Here is a 23,389-nt window from a genome sequence, read left to right as displayed (position 1 = left end):
CTCAGTCATTTTTGTAAAGTTGGTTACACAAGATACAGGAAGGTACATGAAGGAGATCTTTTGTGATTTTTTTTTTGCAAAACCACTTTTCCTGCGTCGTCAAAGAATGCTTCATCGAATCGCCTTTGCTTGTTTTTGAAGCCCTATGTCACAACCCAAGATCAAAACTTCGTAAAACTGCAATAAATGCCCAACAGGAGATGCTATGCATGTGGGTGTAACAAGAGCCCTTAGATAAACTCGGTAGCTCACAAATATATTAGGTATTGATGTTTTGTTAGCTGCGACTTTTTTGCGGGAAAAAGTTTGAGTTCTTTTTTCGATATTTGTTTGAGTATTACTGTACATAACGGTTATCGAGGATTTTGAAGTATACATTTGAGCATGCTTAAATAAAAAGAGTATAAAAATAAAGTATCGTTATTTTAACGATTCAAGATAACGCTATCACCGTGGTAATTTGAAGCATTTGGGAACTTCAAGAGTTCGAAGCAAGACGCCAGCGTCTAGTCGAATTTCTGTTATTTGTTAATATTCGTTGGCAATCATTTGCAGAATAAGTTAAAATGTACGACATACACCAAACTATTAACTCAATTTTCATCAAATTGCTATAGGTAAACATTCCACTCCTTTTTTGTCCACCATTCCATGTTTAACTCCCCTATCTTTCTTTATTCCATTAGGCATCTGACGATAAAGACAAAGCTAATTCGCCGTTCGAGTCGAACGGCCTGAAGAAGGAGGAAGTGAACTCGACCAATGGAGTTGTGATCGTAAACGGAATTGATGACGACAAAGGATTTAAGTATGTGCTCAGTACACCTAACAACCGTCGGCAATTGCACTGTAGTTATATTTTCACTTCCAGTCGCACTCCTGGCTCCCGCCAGCCGTCACCGGCGGAGGAGCAGCTGCCTCGAGGGTCGAATCTGCTTGATGCACCGTCACACCATAGTACCGGATTTCCACAGCATCCCTCACTGCACCATATGCTGGGATCTGCAGCTGCGGCCGCTGTCGCTGCTGCGGCCGTCGGCGCAAGTGGCGGTGCCAACGATGTTGCCCAACAGGCAGCTGCAGCCGCGCTGGGCTCATATCATCCGCAAATGATTCCCAATCAGATGAGCCAGATGAATCAGCTTAGTCAGATGAATCAAATGAATCAGCTTAATCAGATGCAAAGCCACGTGATGAATGGAGTCGGAGGAATTCCGCAGATAACGCAGGTTTGTTTTGTTTTAACCTACAGCTGTGCAGTTTAGAGCTGAAATGTCATTTTTTTTTGTAGAGTCAAATGGTTAGTCAACCTGGACAGGGTCCTAACCAGATTGAATCGCCCGCCAATCTGCTGCAACAGCCACACAACTTCGATGTTCAGGTAAGTGAAGCATTTAATTCTGTATTGTTCATCCGAATTATTGCTGCAAGTGAAACGAACGAACGATTTGTCACCGTGATCAACTAACGGATCAGCTGTTCAGAGGTTGACATTGCTATACCGGCAGCGACTGCGCATGACAGTGAGAAGCGCTTTCGATATGGCAATTTTTCTGTTGATAGATGGCAATAGCTTCTCCACAAAGAATTATAACGAACGAGAGAAATGACATATGTACATAGAAGATGTTCTACATACGTTTCGTGGCTTATGTTGAAATTTTTTTTCATTAGCAGTATATAAATTTTGTCACAGTTGTCTACTCGTATACTGCTATGAACATCAAAGATGTGCTTACATTTTTTCTATTTTTCATTTGGCTCTTTACAAAAATAATTATGGTCTCTGGATTCCAAGAAATTTCTTAAAAGTTTATAACAAAACACGTCACATTGATTTTTGGTGGTATCGCCCGAGTGTTTGCCGTATTTCGCGCTTCTCTTATTAGCATTATCATTTTTGGAAGTAAGTGAGTTGATCAATATAATTCGTGCTTGTATGTATGATTTTTTCATCCTTTCTTTAAACACTTAGTACTCCGAGCTTCGCTGTCTCCAGCTAATAATATCGCCAATTAAAATTCCCTGGTGAGGTTTCAACTGAATATCCCTCTGGCCAGTGTTGTTGTAAGAGGGGTCTTATTTTTGTCAAGAGGTATTTGTCGAGGTTTTGTGAATTTAAATTCTTCCAAACTTAATTATTGAGTTGAATATCCAACCGTATTCGAAAAATTAGGATTTATTCCTGAAAATTAAAAATTATTTTGTTACATATTTTTAACAACATTATGATGTCCCCACAGAAATCTGTGTATAATAAACAGAAGGTCGAGTTCCGAATCGGAATGTAGCGCAAAGGTTTTGCTTTGCTTTGCTCATGATGTCCCCTATTTTAATATTTGAAAATCTGATTTAATTCACCTATGATGAAATCTGATTCTTCTTACTGAGTCAATTGAAGATCATATCTGCAACAAGCGCAAATATTCATTTTACATTAATACAAACATTCAACATATTCTAAATTGTGTTTTACCAACTTACTTTTCATTATTGGCTGCAGCAAAAAAATTGAAACGGTCATATTCGGCAGGCCCTGATGAAATTTCTGCTGTCATTTTTAGTCGTTGTGCCACCACTCTTGCTGCAGGGGCGACTCGTCCATAGGTACAACCTGTGCATTGCACACGAAGTACGCCAGACAAAAACTACATTCCAAACGCAAATTTAAATTTATATTTTATCGATTTTTAGTTTCACTTTCCAGCAGTATCAAATAGAAGGACTTGTGTGTTTACGTGGACATGATTGTGATTACTTTCTCAAACTGAGATTTCCAGAATTTGTAGTTGAACAGGCAGGTTCAAAAGCCACGAGTCGCCCCTGGCATGAAGTAACGTATTTTATTTCATACTCTTCGTAGTTGAACAGGCAGGTTCAAATACCACGAGTCGCCCCTGTCTTGCTGTTTTGTCTTTTACGCAAGAAAAGTTACCTGAAGTTTGGAAGTAGTTGCGAATGTTTCCCGTGCTATAATCCGGTGACTAGTCTTTCCGCTGGGTCCAAACTATTCAAGATCATAGTAAGCGGTTATATGCTTTCCCGCACTAAACACTATATTTCAACCACTCAGCATGGATTTATGCCGGGCCGCTCGGTTTGTACCAATTTGTTAGAGTTCACCACGTCGTGCATCTCACAAATGGAACAGAAAGTAGATGCAGTTTACACCAACCTCAAAGCAGCTTTCGATCGCTTGTACCATTCAATAGTTTTGTGTAAAATCTCGCGCCTAGGTGCCTCCCACCGGTTCGCTTCATGACTGAGCTCGTATTTACGAGGAAGAACGCGTAAAACTTGGTTCTACTATTTCATCGTAATTTACTAACAAATCAGGAGTTCCCCAAGGAAGCAATATGAGGCCTGTGTTATTTGCATTTTTTTCAATGACGTGACACTGCTGCTGACGATGGCTACAAGCTGGTGTACGCAAATGATTTGAAGTAAGTTGTTTCTGGACGTTCGAACTATTGAAGACTGCCATTGTCTAGAATTTTTTTTTGAATGTGTTTACTAGCTGGTGTCGAAAGAACTGGCTAGTGGTTAGTATAACCAAATGCGAAGGTATAACCTTCCATCGTGTTTTAAAACCGGTTATCTTTGACAATCGCATCGACGGATTGGAACTGAAGAGGGTTGGGCGGCATCCATAAATTACGTAACGCTCTTAGTGGGGAGCTACACGCCAGCTTGGTTTTATATCAAAAGTCGTTCGTGATTTTAATGATCCGCACTGCCTAAAAGCGCTTTACTGTTCCTGAGTACGCTCACTGGTTGAGAACTGCAATCTGGTCTCCTCACCAGCTATCTTGTAACTTGCGGATTGAGCGTATCCAAAAACGATTCGTCCGTATTGCACTACGTGACGCTCCCCCGGCGTGATCCTACTAACTTACCACCGTATCCAGATCGCTGCCGCTTGATCGGAATTGATACACTTGAGCGCCGTCGCCGATTGCATCAAGTTGTGTTTATAGCCAAATTCCTCCGTGGAGAAATCGACTTACCGAAGCCTTGGTCTCTCGTGAACTTTCGTGCATCACAACGCGCTTTGTGTTAAACTGGATTTCTGCAGACCCTTTTTCATCGCACATCGTTTGGCTATAATAAGCTGCCTATATTAGAGTTTTTGCTTGTGTTTTGTAACAGAAGATTAAAAACAACGAAGATTTTATGAACTTGACATGACACTCAAATATTGTTATATTTTTTAAGACCTTGGTCAGATAAATTGTTGAAATAAATAGTAACAATATAAAAAGTTTTTCAAGGTGCTTTGACCACGTACACTAGAAATTCGAAACTGAAATCAACACAAAAATCCCTTAGAATTCATTCAAAAAATACTCTAACATTCGGGTCTCTCGTTTCTATACATACCGGAACCTTCTAAAAATGTTCCGGCAACAGATAACCAAAATTAACCAGAACTTACTGAAACAGGTACAGGTTTACCTTTAACCTTTTCGTTTAGAACCAGGCCTCTAAAAAGACGCCATTTTTTTATGACCCAAAACTAACATGTGACATTATGGAAACACACCGATCACAGCAGAAACTTAACCAAATTCGAAAGAAGAAAGTCACGGAAACCAACTGAAACTAAGCAAAAACCACTAAGGACTGATCGGACTGATCCTGGAAACCTTGTTCAGTTGTTCCTTTTTGCGAAAGAGGTCATTTTATGATATCAGTTCTTCGTGTGGACTCGCGACTGCTGTTTTAAAAGGGCCTATCCAGAATGGTAAATACCGAATTAAAATTACTTGTTTGATTGAAATGGTGTCGTCAGCAAAGTTATAACTAATGAAATTGCGGTTATAGAAAAAAAATATGTACACTGTGGTTCTTATTACAGGAGCCATTTCACCGTAAAATCAGGATGAAGTTAAGTCCTATTACGGAACTCACGTAAGTGAGATAAACGTCGCAAAGTGACATCTACCGTGAAATCTGGTTTATTATGATTGTCATTTCACTGAAGTGAAACGGACGTTTCGCGTGGAATTATTTCACGACCATTCTGAACGGTGAAATGATTTCACGAAGCTGGGGAAGGTTTAAAAATCGATTGATTTGTGATCTAATGATAATATATATCGGATTTGTTCTTCAGTAACAAGACGAATAATTTTTTTGAAATCGATTCTCTGGGACTTACAAATTTTTGAGCTGCGGCCAATTGACCTATGAATTTCGTTTAGCGGCAAGGCGCAAAAGTTTCGTCTTATCAAAAAATGTCCTCATACACAATTTCAGCTCAATCGAAAATTTTGAGCTGGGAAACTCACTCATTTCACTTGTTCTATTCTTATTTTCACTTCCCTGTCAGTTTCACTTCACGTAGCTAATTTTTGTCACCTCACTTGGAATGGAATCGTGGTGGAATCGGGAATAGGTCTAACAAAGTGGAGTGAGCGAGAGAGTGAAATCTATTTCACCGTGAAGTGACTCTCGTAATAAGTACCTGTAATTTTTTTTCTGTGCCAAACTTTCCAAATTGTCACAAAATTGTCTCAAAAAGTATCTTTTTAATGGTTTAATTGAGAAACCTGTCTCTGCTTAACCTCCTAGCTCCCGGTTCTTTAAATTTGGATTTACTTGATATGAACACGTAAAGTATTTACCTTGTGTGTTCGTCTCATTTTTACAACCTTCTGATAACAGTGTGAGTTACTCATATTCAATTTCAACAGGGTCAGTAAAAAAAAGATCTATTATGGTAAAAAACAACGCGTTGGATTGGTATCATGCTCTTAGTGACAAATTTTTAACATTGTAATGAGAAAAAAACCTAAAAAAAAAATCAGAGTGAAAATGTCAAAATACTCAAACGTTCATAACTCTTTTCATTTCAAATCAAATTTTGACTGATAATATGACATATTGCCGTCTTAAGTGTGCGAAAAAATTAGATTTAAATAAAAATGTGTGTCAATTTGGAAAATTTGGCACAGGAAAAAGAATTTTTATTACGATGTATATATTTTTTTCTGGAACCACAATTTCATTACCTACAACTTTACTGAAGACACCATTTCAATCCAGCAGGCCGTTTTTTTGATATAGAAAATTTTATCATCAGTCACATTTTTGGGTAGGTTTTTGAGTGAAACAGCAGTCGTTAGTCAAAATGAACAGCGGATATTATAAAATGACCTTATTACCAAAAAGGAGCCACTGTGAAAAGTTGCAGCGAAATTGGAAATGGTCAATCAGGATCAATTTGTGAGGTAGCATGGATGACTCAATTACTTGACTATAGATAACCATGCGTTTCCATTTGTTGGCATATAATGTAGAAGTTTTGTACTTGGATTTGATTCAACGATAGGCAGTGAACCACACAATTTCAACTTGCATATAGGGTGTGGGACTACTTCGGCAGGGGTTTTCTTCATCATATATTTCTCATTAGAATGAAGCAAAAATTAGGACGAAGAAAACCCCTGACGAACTAATCCCTCACCCTATAGAATAAAAATCATTTTTGACTCATTGCATCACGCATTATAAAATCAATGTTTTCTAATGAACAAGGCAATGATAACACTGCATCTCAAAATTATAAGCTCAAAGCATGTGATTATCCAGGAAAAAACTTTGATTTCAATACATAAAAATGTTTATTTTTGGATCTCTTATGTCAATACCGTCCAAAAACCCTTACAGCTAAGTTAAAAGGAAAAGTTTGCTTTCCGTTCAGATGAGGTGATTCAAAAATTATGATTGGTAAGTGCACACGTCAAAACTTATTGTTAGTTTGTATCATATTGACATGATGAATTGCCGAAACATTGTTTTTTTTTAACCCTTATAAAGTGCACAAGGCGCAAAACTTTTCGGTCGCTCCAATATAACTTTCACATATATGTAGCTACTAGGGAACTGAAGCAATCAATCGTGCCATTTTCCAGGGCAGCTATAAATATCAGTTCAATTTACGATACACTTAATACTTGATACGTGGTAAAACTATTATGAAACTATAAAAAAATAATATAAAAGGTGGTCAATTCAGACGCTGCCCCATCATCGAGAATGATTCTGGTAAACAGCTAAACTGTTGTTGGCATCAACATGTTGTTTGATGTCAGCAAAAAAAAACAGATGAATTGTTAAAAATAGAAACGGCCAGAATAATGCATAAGTCACGTCCTTCTCCACACCCGGGGGGTGTTCGTTGAGGGTTGGAAATTATCAACCCTTTTTTCTCTATCTAAAGTACAAGCAAAGTAGTAGCCATTTGATCGTGAGGGGTCGGTGCACATCATTAGTCTTTCTCCGATGGTAACAACCATGATGATGGTACCAGCGACAATCAACTTTAATTCTACAATGACGGTGCTAATGATAATGACATCTATTGAAAATGATGTAACAGTTGGACACCTTTTCTCTGACAGTGAATGATGAGCATAGATGTGTTAGCGGTACAGTTGTACAGCTTGCCGCACCCCTTATCCTTGTAGCCGCTGTAGCGCTATCCGGCGATTATCGCTAGCATATGTGTCGGACGATTACTAATGATGATTGCTCGTGATGTTTGTCGCACGCTATTAGCGCCAAGTTGGGTCGCTTGTTTGTTGAAAGCCGGTTGCTATAAAACACAATCTCTTATGGTGCGCGATGTGTAGGTTGCAGTTAAGTACCTCGCGTCTCCATCGAGACATTCGATCCAATTGTAGTGCGAGTGCTGGTACACCCGTTTGAATTAGACAATCGTTCACGATTGGAGCGTTTGTGTACATCGACGACGCTATTGTTTTCAGCGGAAGACTATCGAGAGAATATCGAGCGGTTACAAATGACTTCCACCTTTGCGTTTCTAAGTTCAGCAATCGAGTGCAAAAAAAATTGTTTTTCGAATTCATAATAGTGTGGAATAATGTGATATCCTATCGGGTGGTAATACGTCTAGGTTTATACTATATCAATACTAGGGCGTTTATTGCTGCTTTAAAAAGCTTCTCGTTTGTTTTATTCCATTGGTGAGGCAACCTTTTCCGTTCGCTTAACATCGAAATTCACGGTCTAACGTTTTTTTTTCAAGTCATATAAAGTAGCTATCTAACACGAAGGCTCAAATGCGAGCATTTCATGCAAAGTAGTTGTTTGCCAATATGCAAATAAAAATTCTACGGAACGTAAGCCTAGGTGCTGTTGCTGTATCCCAACTATCGGCAGGATGAAAAAACGACGACTGTAGTGTTGGTTTAAAGATCATGATCCGATGTTGTTTGAATATGTATGTTTTTTTTTGTTTTGTAAAATTGAGGTTTACGTATTAAGAGCGTAGCAGAGATCAATTTGTAAGATTTTTTTTCCGGTACGTGCAATGCCATAGTCAATTCGCAAAAAACCTTACGCCCCTCTTTTCCTTTTCTAATCGCAAATTTAAATACAAATTGCCTTTACATGTTATTATTCCGTCAACTTTAAAATACATTTACTGGGGACGACCGTTCACGTCTTAAAGATATATCGCAACACCTATTGTATCAGGGCAACTGAAAGAATGCTGTTTAGATGCGCACCGTAGATTTCGTATTTATTTTTATTACAAATATGAATTCCATCTCTGTTTATCTATGAAATTAAATTTCATCGTCGCTCAATATGTTTGAAGAAACAGGCCGGCATCATTTGAATTCCGGTTGGTAAAGTGGCCACTACTTCCGAGTGGTTGCTTTGCAAACTTTGCTACGCAGTTCTCGAAATGCGGGTTTGCATTTTTCCGTAGAAAGCCCAGTTGCTACAAGTAGGTGTTGTGGTTTATGGTAATCGTTTTGCACTATCATCAAACAAGCTCAATCTCGTGCTTGTTCCTGTACGCTCCCGGCAAGAGCGTTTGCTTGACAGGACAGCCTTTTTCTAGCAAGCGTAGTGTATTTGATCCCTTTTTGATTGCCTCTTTTCCCTGGATGGATAGATTGTCCTACGGCTGCAAGACACATGCCTAGCACAAGGATAATAATCGAAATCATATGAATGAATCGTTGCCGTGATTTGTACTGAGCAGTTATGAGCGTCGTCTGTCGGAATATCGGAACGTCATTGTCTAAGCACCAGGAACTGCACATTTTGTGCCTATATCGATGTATCGATGGAAAGTCAGCTACTCCGGTCTTCATCGGCTTCCGAGCGAATGTAAATGAAAGCTTTTGCAATTCATTGCGCTAAATAACGCTGAGATAGTCGGTTCTGCCCCTGGGAATGGGAAATTAATTTTTACCAGGCTTCATCATTGGTTACTGAGCCCTAAGCGGAAGGAAGAACAAGCTGATATTGATGATGCTGTTGCTGTAGTTGACACTGACAGGTTGGAGCAGTGGTTTTATTTTTCGTTCTTCTATTGTACTACTGCTACTGCCTGTTGTTATTGTTTGCGATGAATCCTGCAAATGACGTTGAAGTATCAATCTGATGTGGATCTACCTGCACGATAGGAAAAAGTGACTCTCTACACACTGATGTTCGGATATAGAGAAGCATTACACTTGAACTGAGCTCCCCATTCAGGTTATAATTGATTTGAAATGTGCCGAGGTAATATGGGCACCATTGAATGTTTTGCTTTCCCATCGATGGAAGGCAGTAAGTTCACTCCAACAGAAAGCATTTTTAACTGAAGCTCACATAACAGTGCCTTATAAAACTATAGACCTTTTTTTTGAAAATAAAATAATCATATGGCTTTGATTCATTAGAAACCAATACAAATTGTCCCGATCTTAGCACCATTCGAAAAAATTTACAACCTAATTAATTGTTGTTAATATTCTTTTTTTAATGTTCAGCTTCAACGTTAATGGTGGCGCCTGTTATTTAATTGAAGATAATCTCGCTTCTTTATTATATTGGGTGGGAATTTACATGTACATCAAGCACTTTCCTTATCCTCTGTTTTAGTGTTTTAAATCATGCTTATTCCCAGTGGAGGCGCATAATTCGTAACGATTCTTGCGATAACAGTGATTGAAGTGAGGTTGACAAGCTACAAAGTGGATAGAAATTCGAAAACTCAAGCAACTAGCGAATTGCTTTTTCCCTCGAAAAGCAATTGCATCTACTTTGCCTGTATTTCATGATGTGCACGACAGAATTCTGAAAAACATTACCTGAATTTGATAAGTGTTGGTGAATGGTAACTGTTTGTTCTCGCTAGAAAAATCAAATTGTATTTGCTAACGAGAGGGAACATCGAAAATTTTTCAATAGAAAACAGTTTCTCCCATCTCCCGCAACACGGCTTAACTGCAGGTAAAAATTTGAAATCACTTAGTTTCAAGTGCAGACTTTACTCCAGTGTCGAAGAATATTTATTTGGTTTTTCGGGGGAATTGACATGCAATCTATATTTCATTTTCTCTGAAGTGAAACACGTGGATTGGTCGTTCGCTAGAAAATCAATATACACAACATCGTGGCCCCCCTGAGGGGTAAGAAATGTCCTTTCACTATGACTTTGTATAGCTCTCCCGCAGTGGGTACGTGTAATTACATTCAGTTGAAGCAGCCACTAAATCGACCATTAATTGCGCGTCCACCCGCATTCATTTCTGTAGAAAATCCGATACAACCACGCCGGCGGCCTAGTCATAAATTATGCAAAAGGAAATGCTACTGACCTAATCAGCTAATGAATCATGAAACCGATCGAATTCCACAGCCAAATAGCTTGGGTTTTTAGAAGTTGTGTTTGGTATGTAGATTTCTAGTAATTTGTGCTGTCTCTATCACCACAATCTGTCGAAATAGAAATGCTAAAGGTCCTTTCTCAGAACTGTTAATAATTACAAATTATAACGCATTCAAATCCACGAAAAAGGTAGTCTCCCACAACATATACCAAAAAAAAGGGTGTGCCTATACAGATATTATTGACCTTGAAATTGATGCTTTTGTAAGCAAATGTTCTTCTGGAGTTACCCACCAATTCGCTCGTTGATGGTGGAAGTAAAAGTTAGAGTACTATTACTTCCAACCTTTCTTCCCTTCGGTGCAAAATATTTGCCTAAACGCCCTTCTGAAAAAGGTGAAATGGTAGCACAATCGCGGCCCTATTCAGCCCCTGCGAACACCCAAAAGGGAATGCGAGATAAAATATTCAATTTTTATTTCCTCTCGAATACATGAAATATCAGTAATCGAGTGGAATTCAAAAACAAATAGCAAAAGTCGACCTGACCAAGGCAGTAAGGACGGATGGGAGGGTCCTTTTGGCCGAGGGTTATAAAAAATATGGTGTGTTCGTGTTTATAGTTTCTGTCTCACAAACAGCGTCAGCCCTACAAAAAGGTACCGACGCGCTACTAGAGTAGAAGGCGATAGCAATCAACCGTCAACCGTCATGACATTCGGTACAGCTCCTGCCGGCTCCGACTGTATATGTGTATGACGAATAACGGCTACAAGTTATTCGAGGCAGCTCACGGTAAAACGGACGTTAGATATGATTCCATCATATTATTGTGGGTAACATGCCAACCACGCGTCATAATCGACATTCTGCAGGCTTCAGTGGCAGGTAACCAGTTGACACTGGTTAGATTTAGTAGTTGTAACCGGTGCTTACTGATCAAAATCCATCGTTAATCATGTACTTAAAGCTTTGTAGTATATAGTCTATAGTCTTACGCAACCTTACCACGAATATTCATGCATTTCTGGTTGGGTTTTCTCACTTATCACAAATAATTGATCGTTTTTTTTTTTGCTTCAAATTACTTATACTCTATAAAGTTATTAAATATATTTTTAGTAGTCAACCCATTTTAATTATTAAATCTAGCTTAGACGTAGGACTACGTCTTACCGCAATATGTCGGGGTACATTCTGCGGATATTAAAGCCAAAGTGTGACTTCGGAATGAAATATTTCGAATGGTAATACTTGTGTAACCACATGATAAATTACAATAATCAATATGTCTTTAGATTGATAAAATGATAGATAATCATGTGATACTTCAGCTATCAGAAGTGAAAATTGCTTCCTTCCATGAGCCTAGACGATTTTGATGTCTCAAAAGAAAAACTTTTTCGAGAAAACTTCCTTTAAGCGGCATCCATAAACTACTCAACGCTCATACGGGGGAGGAAGGGGTATCCCTCAGCGTTACGATTTGTTACATAGGGGAGGGGTGGCGGGTGAAGTGAGATCAGCGTTACGTTCAAAATATCTCTGGAAGCAGGGTTGATATTTGTTGACACTCTTGAGTGAAAGTGGAAAAAGCATCCATAAACGTTATTTTTTTACAATCCTTTCAGAGTTCTCCTTTCCCGCTTTTTGCATGGAAGTGAACTGTCAAAACACCTCATTATATTTCATGCGATGGAAGCAAGACAACAAAATCAGTTTATCAGTTAACGAAGATTGTCAAGGCATCGGTCAGTGTCAGTGAAAAAGTGTTTCGGTGAGGTTTATTTTGGTTGAGTGGACTGTTTGTTTTTCTTTTTCGCTTTGAAGTGAAGATCATTTGGTTGGATTTGTCGTCAAATTTTATTCCGTAACCGTGAACGATGCGCGCGATCTATTTCATCTGAGTATAACAGCACGTTACTAGGACGAAAATCTAGTGTATCTGAAAGAGTGCTGCGATCATTGGAAGTGGAAATTGAAAATGATTGGCTGTAATTTTCGAAGAATTTTGCTGGGGAAAATGACTTTTATCAGCACTGCTGGAGAGACTCTCCAAAAACGAGCATTTTTATTACGCAAATTTTTCTACCTATTCTACATATTTTTGATGAGGGGGTACATGTTGGCGTTACGTCTCGTTACATATGGGGAGTTGGGGTCCAAAAATTGGGCTTTTTGCGTTACGTTCTTTATGGATGTCGCCTTATCAGACAGTTTACCGATCTTTAAAATGTAATGCATAGTTGTTAATGTTAATACTGATGTCTTGAAGGAAAACATACTGGCACAGACAACAGTATCGCACCGTGTCATGCATGAGTAGTCACAGCGCTATTAACTCGTTGTCTGTCAGTGCAGTAGAACTTAATTTCTATTTGTGCAGCAAAGTGAAAACTACATTGCGCACTGGGCCAGGAATGGAATCTAGCGGAACGAAATTATTAGCGCTCTCAGGGTTTGACCAATCGGTTTCCAATCTTCTACAAAGTTTCTTGGTATAGTAAGGGCTTCATTTTGGATGTTTGAATTAGTTCGGAATTTGGCCGCGAAGGTGGCATTGCGATGCTAACTTCTTTCCCTTACACGGTAGAGCTTTGCGATTTCCGAAAAAGTTGTAGATCTCTAAATTCTATGAAACTTTACAAAATATACAAAATTTCAAACTTTTCAAGTTCCAGAGATCTACGAGTTTTTATAAAATTCGTCTGATTTTCACGTGTTATTGTGATAATTTTATGAGTTCACTCGAATTAATTGCTTACAATTTTTTTCTCGATAGAAATTGAATAATTACATCGTTTTCTTCCGAGAACAGAAGTTTTTGAAGTACTAAGGTGAAAATATTACACAAAATTTGAAAAAAAAAAACATAATTTTGTGAATTAGATATCTCATAGGTTAGCAAGTATCATGGTTTGCTGATTTTTTCTAAAAATTGTCCATCAAAAAATCTTTATTTTCTGAAATTTTGAAACAAGTGTTTTTTTTGTGTTTTTGTGATATTTCAATTTGAATATAACCACAGGTTTCATATAAAAATACAATTGCAATGTTTTTATTGCATGAAATACACGATCCAGTACTCTGATACTCTATCCAACCCATTTGCAGTCTTCAGCAAAGTTTCCCAGTGTAATAAGAATTTCATCTTGACGTTCAGTTTAGTTCGCAACTCGTGGATTTCTTAACTAACGCGAATTCATGCGAATTTCCCAAAAAGTCGTTTTGTGGTTATTACCCAGTTAAACTGTGGATGATGATTAACCCCAACTTAGGGACTTGTTTCTGAATGAGGACTTTACGCCATCAAGTACTGGTTACGAATGCATGAGTTTATTTCAATATCACTAAATCGAACTTAATGCTAGTCAAAATACATAATTGGAAAATAGAGAGACGAGAGGGTCTCTCAAGAAAGAGAGAGAATTGGAGGTACCTGGTAACAGGCATGTGTACTTGAATTTTATGACGGTTGTCAACCCGTCGTGAAATATGGAAATGCTGTAATTTGAGTACGGTCGAGGCTGAGCCTGTGAACTTGCATCGTTGGTGGTTCTAACATAGGCAATTGAACCCAAGCGTTATTGCTCACGCTGCGAGACCTCAACGATAGAATTGAAGGTTGCTATGCCACATCTGTTTGCAATATGCAACTCAAATATTTCATACTACATCTTCCCCTTTTATGAAAAATGATGAGCGTAGGGAAATCATTTTTAAATCATAAAATGTTACCAAATACCTTCAAATTTTAAATCTAGTTATATAATAATGGTTTGATATCGTTTTCAATGTTACGTTATAGTTTAATTATTCGGTTCTTATGTACTGTTTTTTGTCCGTTTGTGATACAATTTTTTATTGTTATATTTGGGTGATTAATTGATATTACCTCGTGTGGGCCATTGTATACCATATCTAGTTTTCTATTATTTTCAGATTTTAGTAGTATTTTTTCTCCGATTGAGATATCTGTAGGTTTTGCTGTTGCTGATTGTTTTGTAATTCTTTTTTGTTTGGATTTTATTAATAATTCTCTAGCCTTACTTGCTGCGTATTGTAGTCTGTAATTAAGTTCGGTATAATAACTATCGTAATTATATATTGGATCTATTTTCTCGGGATTTGCTAATCTTTGAGGATAATTTGCCAAATTTCCAAAGACCAATTCATATGGTGTGTAATTATGCTCAGTGTTGGGAGTAGTATTATAGCAGAAAGTATAGTATTTAAGCCAAGAATCCCAATCATCTTGTTGCTCACTAATAAATTGTCGTAAATATTCATTAAGGCATCGATGATTGCGTTCTAAGCCACCTATTGTTTGCGGGTGGTAGGCTGTAGAAAAATTGTGATTAATTGAAAGTAATAGACATATATTTTGGAACAGTTCGTTCTTGTATTCCGTTCCTAAATCTGTTTTTATCAAAATTGGGCATCCGAATATAAGTATAAAATGATCTACGAATGCTTTCGCAAGAGTTTGTGCTTGCTTATCGGGTATAGGTACGGCAATAACGTACTTTGTGAGATCACATTGTAACGTCAAGGCGTATCTATTCCCGTTTATGGTTTTTGTCATAGGACCTATTGTATCAATAGATACAAGGTTGAATGCTTTACTGGGAGTAGTTGTTTCAGTAAATTTTTCCCTCGTATGTATCGTGTGTTTATTTCTTTTACAATCAATGCAGTTTTTAACGAACTGGTTGATAGTTTTTCGCATGTTTTTCCAGTAATATGTCGTTCGTAGTTTATTTAATAATCTTGTGGTTCCAACATGTCCACCTAGAGGAGACGTGTGACTTTCAAGAATTATTTTGTCGATGTCAGTTTTGTTTGTTATAATTTGTGCTGGTGTGTAGACTACTAGGTCTACTTCATTTAGTGATTTATTATATAGCGCTTTAAAATTTTCAGAGTTGATTTTCGAAAAAATAACACTGTTTCTTGCAATTGCTAATCTTTTTATATTTAAATGTGTGGCCATCACATTAATTATGTCAATTATTTCTTTGACATCTTGTATTTCCTTGCACTTATTTTCAGAAAGTTGCGCTTGAGCAAGATTCTTTTTCATTTTTTTATCATATATATCCATTGTCAAAGTTGGTGTGGTTTCATTTATTTTCAAAACTAGTTTCGGGAGATTAAAAGCGTCAATATTATTCACCGAGTCGTATGCCCTAGGGTGATCAGTCTCAGGGTTTCGAATTTCAGTGTCGTTATTGGCTTTACTTCTTGTCATAGACCTTGTCTGTATTGGTAAAACAGAGATAGATTTCAGTTCATCTGAGTCAACAATTACACGTGAAAGTGCGTCGGCGCCGATATTTAGCTTTCCTTCGACGTGTTCAATGCTGAAATCAAACTCTTCCAAATCCACTCGAATTCTAGTCAATCTAGAGGAAGGATTTTTCATCGTAAAAAGGTATACCAATGGGCGGTGATCAGTTTTCACTGTAAACCGTCTTCCATACAGGTATGGTCGAAAATAGGTGATTGCCCAGTGGATTGCAATCAACTCCTGTTCTATGGTGGACTTATTGCGTTCACCCTTAGTAAAGGATTTACTTGCAAATGCCACTGGCAAGTAAATGTCGTCATATTGTTGAGTAAGCACTGCGCCACAAGCTATTTGGGATGCATCCGTGCTTAAAATAAAAGGTTTTCTGAAGTCAGGAAATTTCAAAATTTGTGGAGAAATTAATTTGTGTTTTAAAATTTCAAAACAATTTCCACAATCTTCTGACCATTCAAATTTTACATTTTTTCTTAATAAATTGTTTAGAGGATGTACTATTTCTGCAAAATAGGGTATAAAACGCCTATAATAATTACAAAAGGCGACGAATCTTCTTACGTCGTCTGCGTTCTGAGGAACTGGGAAGTCTTTGATTGCTGAAAATTTAGATTTATCGGGTTGTATCCCCTCATTGGAAATATGGTGACCAAGATAGGTCACATCAGAGCAAAAGAAGTTACACTTCGCTGGGTTTAGCTTCAGATTTCGTTGGCGAAGTTTATCGAAAACAAGCTTTAAATTTTGTAAGTGATGTGTAACGGAACATCCAATGACAATTATGTCATCGATGTATAAAAACGCACAGTCCGCAGGGAGACCACTCAATGCTATGGTCATCATCCTTTGGAAACTGTTAGGAGATATATTCAGACCAAATGGAAGTCTTTTAAACTCGTAATGGCCTGAATCAGTGGAGAAGGCTGTATATTTCTTCGAATTATCATCAATTTCTATTTGATGAAATCCGGACATCAAATCTAGAGTAGAGAAATATTTAGCTCTACCTAGTTGATCTAAAATATCATCGATTCTAGGGAGAGGAAATTTATCCCCTAGAATCTTTTTATTCAATTGTCTGAAATCTACGACAAGACGCCTTTTTTTGTCATTTGACGCAGACTTCTTGGGAACAACTAGAATGGGTGAGTTGTAAGGGGATAACGATGGTTGTATGATATCTTCCTTCAACATTTTGTCAACTTGGATTTTAATTTCTTCCCGATGAACTTCAGGAAGTCTATAATTTTTAATGTAAACAGGCGAGTTGTCAATGAGCTCGATTCCCTGTTTATAAAAATTGTTACTCGTTAAGTTATCAGTCTTTAGGGCGAATATATCGTCATACCCCTTACATAATTCAATGACTTTTGAATTTAGTTCTCGCGGTGTTTGATCCAGTTGTAATTCCGAGATCAATTGTTCTTGTCGTTTTTCTACATTTTTATTATGCTTATTGAAAGTATAAACGTCGTAGTTCTCGATATCGGTCAAATGATTTTGAAAATTTCTGCTAATAGCTACCATTTTGTCGGTAGTATTTAAGAATTTTAAAATTGAATTTTTTGAATTTACTAAAGAGTTTGCGACGAATACTCCTGGTTTAATTTCGTTAGATTTTACTAAATATGTACTAGTCGTGCTTCCAATATTGACCTGTCTAAACACTTCGCAACGAGGTGGGATAAAAATGTTGCCCTCGATGCTGTCATGAATGGGAAATTCAAAGTTTTCAGATTTATTTCTACCTGTCAGAATCCAGGTGTCATAATCAATAGTACAATGGTACTTGCATAAAAAGTCTCTACCGAGTATTCCGTCGGTAGGGATCGGTAAAGGATGGTCAACTAGATGAAATTTATGACCAATTTTATTTTGATTTTGTAAAGTAATGTAGGTAAGTGCGGTACCTAAAGTAGGTACTGCAAAGTCATTTATTCCTGAAACAGAACATTGGTCATTGGTGTCAACAAATGTTGCTGGATTAATTCTGTTTGTTTTGAAAATAGATATTTCAGCACCAGAATCCACTAGTAAAGTGCATTCTGAGTCGAGAAAATCTAGCTTCAGGACCACAAAATTACTACAGGTTGAATTAATTGCAAAGAATTGTTTCGTTGGTTTTACTGGCGCTGCACTATTTGGGCTAGACGCACAGGTTGATTTTGTTGCTGTATTTGTTGGTTCGGAAGTATTCCCCCAATTTGTTGTTGCTGTTGGGGGATCTGGACGTTTCCCTGGTTCTGATTTGTGTAATAAATTTGCTGTCCAGCTCCCTGATTTCGATAGTAGGATTGCTGGTTACCTCTACCACGCCAATTATTGTTGTTACCAGTTCTGTAACCGTTATTATTGTACTGATTAAAATTGCGGTTATTGTTATAGCGTCCACTATTATTATATGTGTTTCTACCTCGAGGACCATATCCTCGTCCGCTCTGACCACGTTGGTATCTGTGTCTTCCATGACCTCTCTGTGTTGCATGGAAAATATGTTTTTGTTGCAATGACTCTGAAGAGTCATTTTCTTGCAGTTTTTGAACTGCATCATTGATTTTTTCAAAGTTTCCTGCTTTCAGGATTAACTTTGTATCTTGGCTTTTTATACCATTTATTAATGTTTCCACTCCTCGTTTCGTAGCCATCTTTTCGGCTGTGTCTGGAGGGATTCCTTCAGTGAGGTAGGTAGATCTCAGATCGTTTGTTAATTTTTCAACCGCGTCGCAAAATTGTTCGGAGGTTGAATTCTGTTTTGTTATTTTTAGTTTGGCCAGAATTGCATCTGATGTTGCTTTTGAGGCACATCGAAGTTTTATAGCGTTGAGTATTTGTTGGAGCTCATTTAGTTCTCCAATCGCTTGTCGCGCTACACCGGTAAGCCTCGTTTTAATAAAACGGACCACTGTGTTTTGCGCTGTTACTTTTTGTGCAGCTGTTGCGGCCTCAAACTCTGCCTCGACGGTGTCAGCAAATAATGTGACCGCGTCGATAAATGCATTTAATTGCGCTGGTGAACCGTCATAGGTATTAACCAATGCGGTGCCCAGTTTTATATCTACTGACGGCATTATTATTATTTTTCTGCTAGCTCTACTCACTTTTATGCAAAATAGAACTGCCAACACTATTGATTTAAATTAAGGCTATTTTTCGCAAAAGGTAATTTTGCCTCAATTAGATCTTTAATTTCAAGAAAAGTTTGTCTGGATGATTTTATATAGAAGTTTAAAGTGTCCGGAAGAGTTACACTTTCGATTTTAATTAGCGTTTTTTCTATATTTTTAAAAAGTTCCCTAGAATATGTTATTTTTTTCAGCAATGTATCTTTTTTAAAATTCCTATAGGGGGCTTTTTTTAGATTATTAAGTATTCGAGTTAGTTCTCTTATTCCGTTTTGAACTCTTATGTTATCAACTTCAAAATCCATCTAATTAAAAAAAATCTCCATTTACGGTAACTTACGATTTGAAATCGTCATCTGCATGTCGTCGTTGGAAATCGCCGCTCGCTGGTAACCGTTCCTACGGGTTCGTTGTGCTCTGCTGCTGTCGCTCGCTCTGCTGTCGATCGTGTTGTTCCTCGCTGTTCCGTTTTTTGTTGTATTATGTGTTTGCTTTTTTCTTCACATTTTTTTTTTGCACTGTTCCCTAACATGAAAGTCACTTAAAAGTCAGATTTACCATTGATTGTTCAAATCACTAGAAGAGCTTCATACGTGATTGATTGAAGCCATGCTTTTGGCTGCTTTCAAAGCCTGCTTTTTTGTGTGCTCCCTGAAGAGCTTATACACCATAACGGCAAACTGCACTATTAACAAAGCCAGGATTATGTTGAGTTTTGTATCGTGGCTGCTATGTAGTTCTTCGTGTACTTGTAATTGATTCAGTACTTGCACTTGAGGGTCTCCGTTAATTTCGGTGTCTTTTGACTTGGAGTTGCCCATTTTATCTTGCACAGTTGATAACTTGACTGGTTTTTACACAGGCACTAGCACTATTGGTAAATTCAATTTACCACTCAGATCAAATCAATTGAGTTACTGCAATAATTACAGGTCTCTTGTTCCGAGTTACGGTCAGCCATGTGGTTATTACCCAGTTAAACTGTGGATGATGATTAACCCCAACTTAGGGACTTGTTTCTGAATGAGGACTTTACGCCATCAAGTACTGGTTACGAATGCATGAGTTTATTTCAATATCACTAAATCGAACTTAATGCTAGTCAAAATACCTAATTGGAAAATAGAGAGACGAGAGGGTCTCTCAAGAAAGAGAGAGAATTGGAGGTACCTGGTAACAGGCATGTGTACTTGAATTTTATGACGGTTGTCAACCTGTCGTGAAATATGGAAATGCTGTAATTTGAGTACGGTCGAGGCTGAGCCTGTGAACTTGCATCGTTGGTGGTTCTAACATAGGCAATTGAACCCAAGCGTTATTGCTCACGCTGCGAGACCTCAACGATAGAATTGAAGGTTGCTATGCCACATCTGTTTGCAATATGCAACTCAAATATTTCATACTACAGTTTTTACGCGGCCTATTTTAATGGTTTTTCATTTTCAAATCGTTTACTTAGAGTCTCCAATGAGTTCACTCAATCCAAATACTAAATATTCACTGACTTAGCTTTACCTTTTTATTTTTTTCTTAATTTTCAGCATGAATCGCAGGTGGAAATAACAGTGCTATTGATTATATTACGAAAGTATTTAGCAGAAATGATTAAAAGATTTCAGCAAATGAAGATTCTTTTACGTGGGTTTCAGAACTTACGCGTTTTTTACGCAGATTTCGGAATTTACGCGTTTTTCCAGACGCTACGTATCCCCCGCGAAAAAAGCTTTCACGAAAATGGCGAGGAAAATTTTATAAAGGTTTTAATATTTTAGAAAACAAAAAAATCCTTTTTTTGGCATAAAAAAAATCAGTTAGAAAATATGTGTCGTATTGAAAAATTAATGAATTGTGTTCTTTTTTTATAATTTTTTTGCTGTCCAAATGGTTAGATTTAAAAAATATGCGGTTTTCTTTTGAGTTGTCTGTATAAAGGCTTCGATACCTTTTCAGAGTAAAATTCGTATAACAAATCAGTCCTAAGTAATGGACTTGATCGGACCAACTTCAGACCACCTCGTTAATCTTGGTGTATTCGAGATGAATCGAGCTCTTGGCTTTTGTGAAAATAGAATGAACTCTTTTTTTTGTGCATTGGATGGAATTCTTGGTGTTCATTCAAAAACTTCTACAAGCAGGTGTTGTAAAAAATATGATAAAGGAGGGATTTTTGGGAAACCTGAGAGTGAATATTACGCATATTTACAGTTACTGGACGCATATTTACAGTTACTGGCCTAATTCAGTAATGATTCGAACTGAACCTACGATCACGCGCCTTGAAGGTGGACTTTTTAACTTTCTAACTATGAAACCCCTGTTCAGTCCTATGTCACCATTTCATACAACCCCTAGGACTGTAAACTTTGCAGTATTAAGACCCTTCACTTTATTTATTTTCAAATGACTTATTAATGTAGTGAGATTAATCTCATCTTAATACAGTGACATTAAATTAGCTATTGTAAATTACTGCTTACAACCTCAGCCTACTAGGAAAAGATCAGTGATTGTATCTGCTTACAGTTTTCACTATCAATCCATTCAAACTTTGTATAGCATACTAAATACTTCAAGAATACAGGGTGCGCCATAATTATTGCAACAAAAATGCAAAGTCGGTTTGCGGGTCGATATTTGTTGGGCCCAGAAAATGATTAACAATCGAAACTAGACCTTCATGCAAGACGTGGTCTCGGCTCACACAAAAAAGACCTGTCAAGACTGATGCGCGTCCAACTTTTTTACTCATCACCAAGGATGAGTGGCCTCCAAACTCGTCAGATTTCAACGGGATTGGAGATATTAGAAGCAAAAGTCTTTTCACGAAAACACACAAGTTTGGACGAGTTGTGGCAGTCTTTGCTCAATTTGCTGAGAGGGAATTTCTCAACATGACATTCGGTCCACCGTCGAGTCTTATCCTAAGCGTCTCCGAGCTGTCAATAGAGCTGAAGGAGGACACATTGAAAAAGTTGTTGTTTTTTAATTGTTTTTATTCAATAAATTGTTTTTATTTTAAAAGTTGTCTCACACTTGTCAAAAACAAAGTTAACGGTCCTCTATTTCTTGTTGCAATAACTTTGGCGCCCCCTGTACTTTACAGGGTGTTTAATCAGTTTGTACACGCTTTAAAAAGGCTGTCATGAATCGAACCTACGATCACGTGCTTTAAAAGTGTACTTCCTAACCTTATAATTATGAAGCCCCTGTTCAGTCCTACGTCAACATTTCATTCAACCCTAGGATTGTAAACTTTGCAGTATTGAGACACTAATTATTAACTGTTTTATATTTAAGTGACTTATAATTAACATAGTGAGATTAATGTCATCCTAATACAGTGTCATTAAATTAGGAACTGTGAGTTACTGCTCACAGTCCTCGGGAAGATTCAGTTATTGTATCTGCTAGCAGTTTTCCCAATCAATCCATTCAAACTTTATATAGAATACCAAATACTTAAAGAATACAGGGTGCGCCATGATTATTGTAACAAAAATGCAAAGTCGGTTTGCGGGTTGATATTTGTTGGGCCCAGGAAACGAATAACAATCAAAATTGGACCTTCATGCAAGACGTGGTCCCGGCTCACACAAAAAGACCGGTCAAGACTGATGTAAGTCCAACTTTCCCGCTGTCATCACTAAGGATGAGTGGCCTCTAAACTTGCTAGATCTGTCATCAGAGCTAAAGGAGGACACATTGAATTAGTTGTTGTTTTTTAACTGGCTTTATTCAATAAATTATTTTTATCTCAAAAGTTTTCTCACACTTGTCAAAAACAAAGTCCTGTTGCAATAATTTTGGCGCACCCTGTACTTTACAGGGTGTTTAATCAGCTTAAACACGTTTTAAAAAGGTGTTAAAAAATGAAAGTAAAGATATTTTTTCCTGAGTTATTGTTTATTGAGAACCTTTACGACACATCAGCTGGGAGCACCCAGCTGTATGAGGAGTTTGAGACGTTTCTCAAAAAAATCACACGCGGTATACACCAGGTCCATAGGCATCTCGTCCCAGGGCTTGGAAATTAGCTTTTTTAATGTTTTAAGTTTTATTCACTTTATGTTCGCTCTGTTTGGCCAGCATGTACGACCTTACATGAAAGTCCAGAAGATTAAGGTCTGGGAATCAAGAAAACCATAAAGTCTCATCAAGAAAATCAGCCAAGTTCTCCCGACACCTCGCTTGGATGAAATTCGCCGTGTAGGCTGGTGCATCGTCCTGTTGAAAGACGATATGATACTTCCAGTAGAAGTTTCGAAGTACCGGGGCCTCAATCTTCTCCAGATCCTCGGTCTTATAGAACGCGGTGTTTTT

The 23,389-nt window shown here is 37.6% G+C and overlaps 1 protein-coding gene across 4 annotated transcripts in view; it reads left to right on the top strand.

Annotated features, from left to right (window-relative positions):
- LOC129732785 (maternal protein pumilio) overlaps positions 1-23,389 on the top strand; it is a 202,057-nt gene that overhangs the window by 32,050 nt on the left and 146,618 nt on the right. For 3 of the 4 annotated variants that reach the window (XM_055694019.1, XM_055694018.1, XM_055694021.1), the window contains 3 exons: positions 687-808; positions 854-1,229; positions 1,292-1,381. In XM_055694019.1, the coding sequence (XP_055549994.1) occupies positions 687-808; positions 854-1,229; positions 1,292-1,381 (588 nt within the window). The remainder of the gene's footprint in view (positions 1-686; positions 809-853; positions 1,230-1,291; positions 1,382-23,389) is intronic. The other variant, XM_055694020.1, reaches the window with a different exon arrangement.

This window comes from Wyeomyia smithii, chromosome 3, assembly GCF_029784165.1.
Source record: "Wyeomyia smithii strain HCP4-BCI-WySm-NY-G18 chromosome 3, ASM2978416v1, whole genome shotgun sequence".
Taxonomy (NCBI): Eukaryota; Metazoa; Arthropoda; class Insecta; order Diptera; family Culicidae; genus Wyeomyia; species Wyeomyia smithii.
This window is presented reverse-complemented; position numbering and strand designations above follow the sequence as displayed.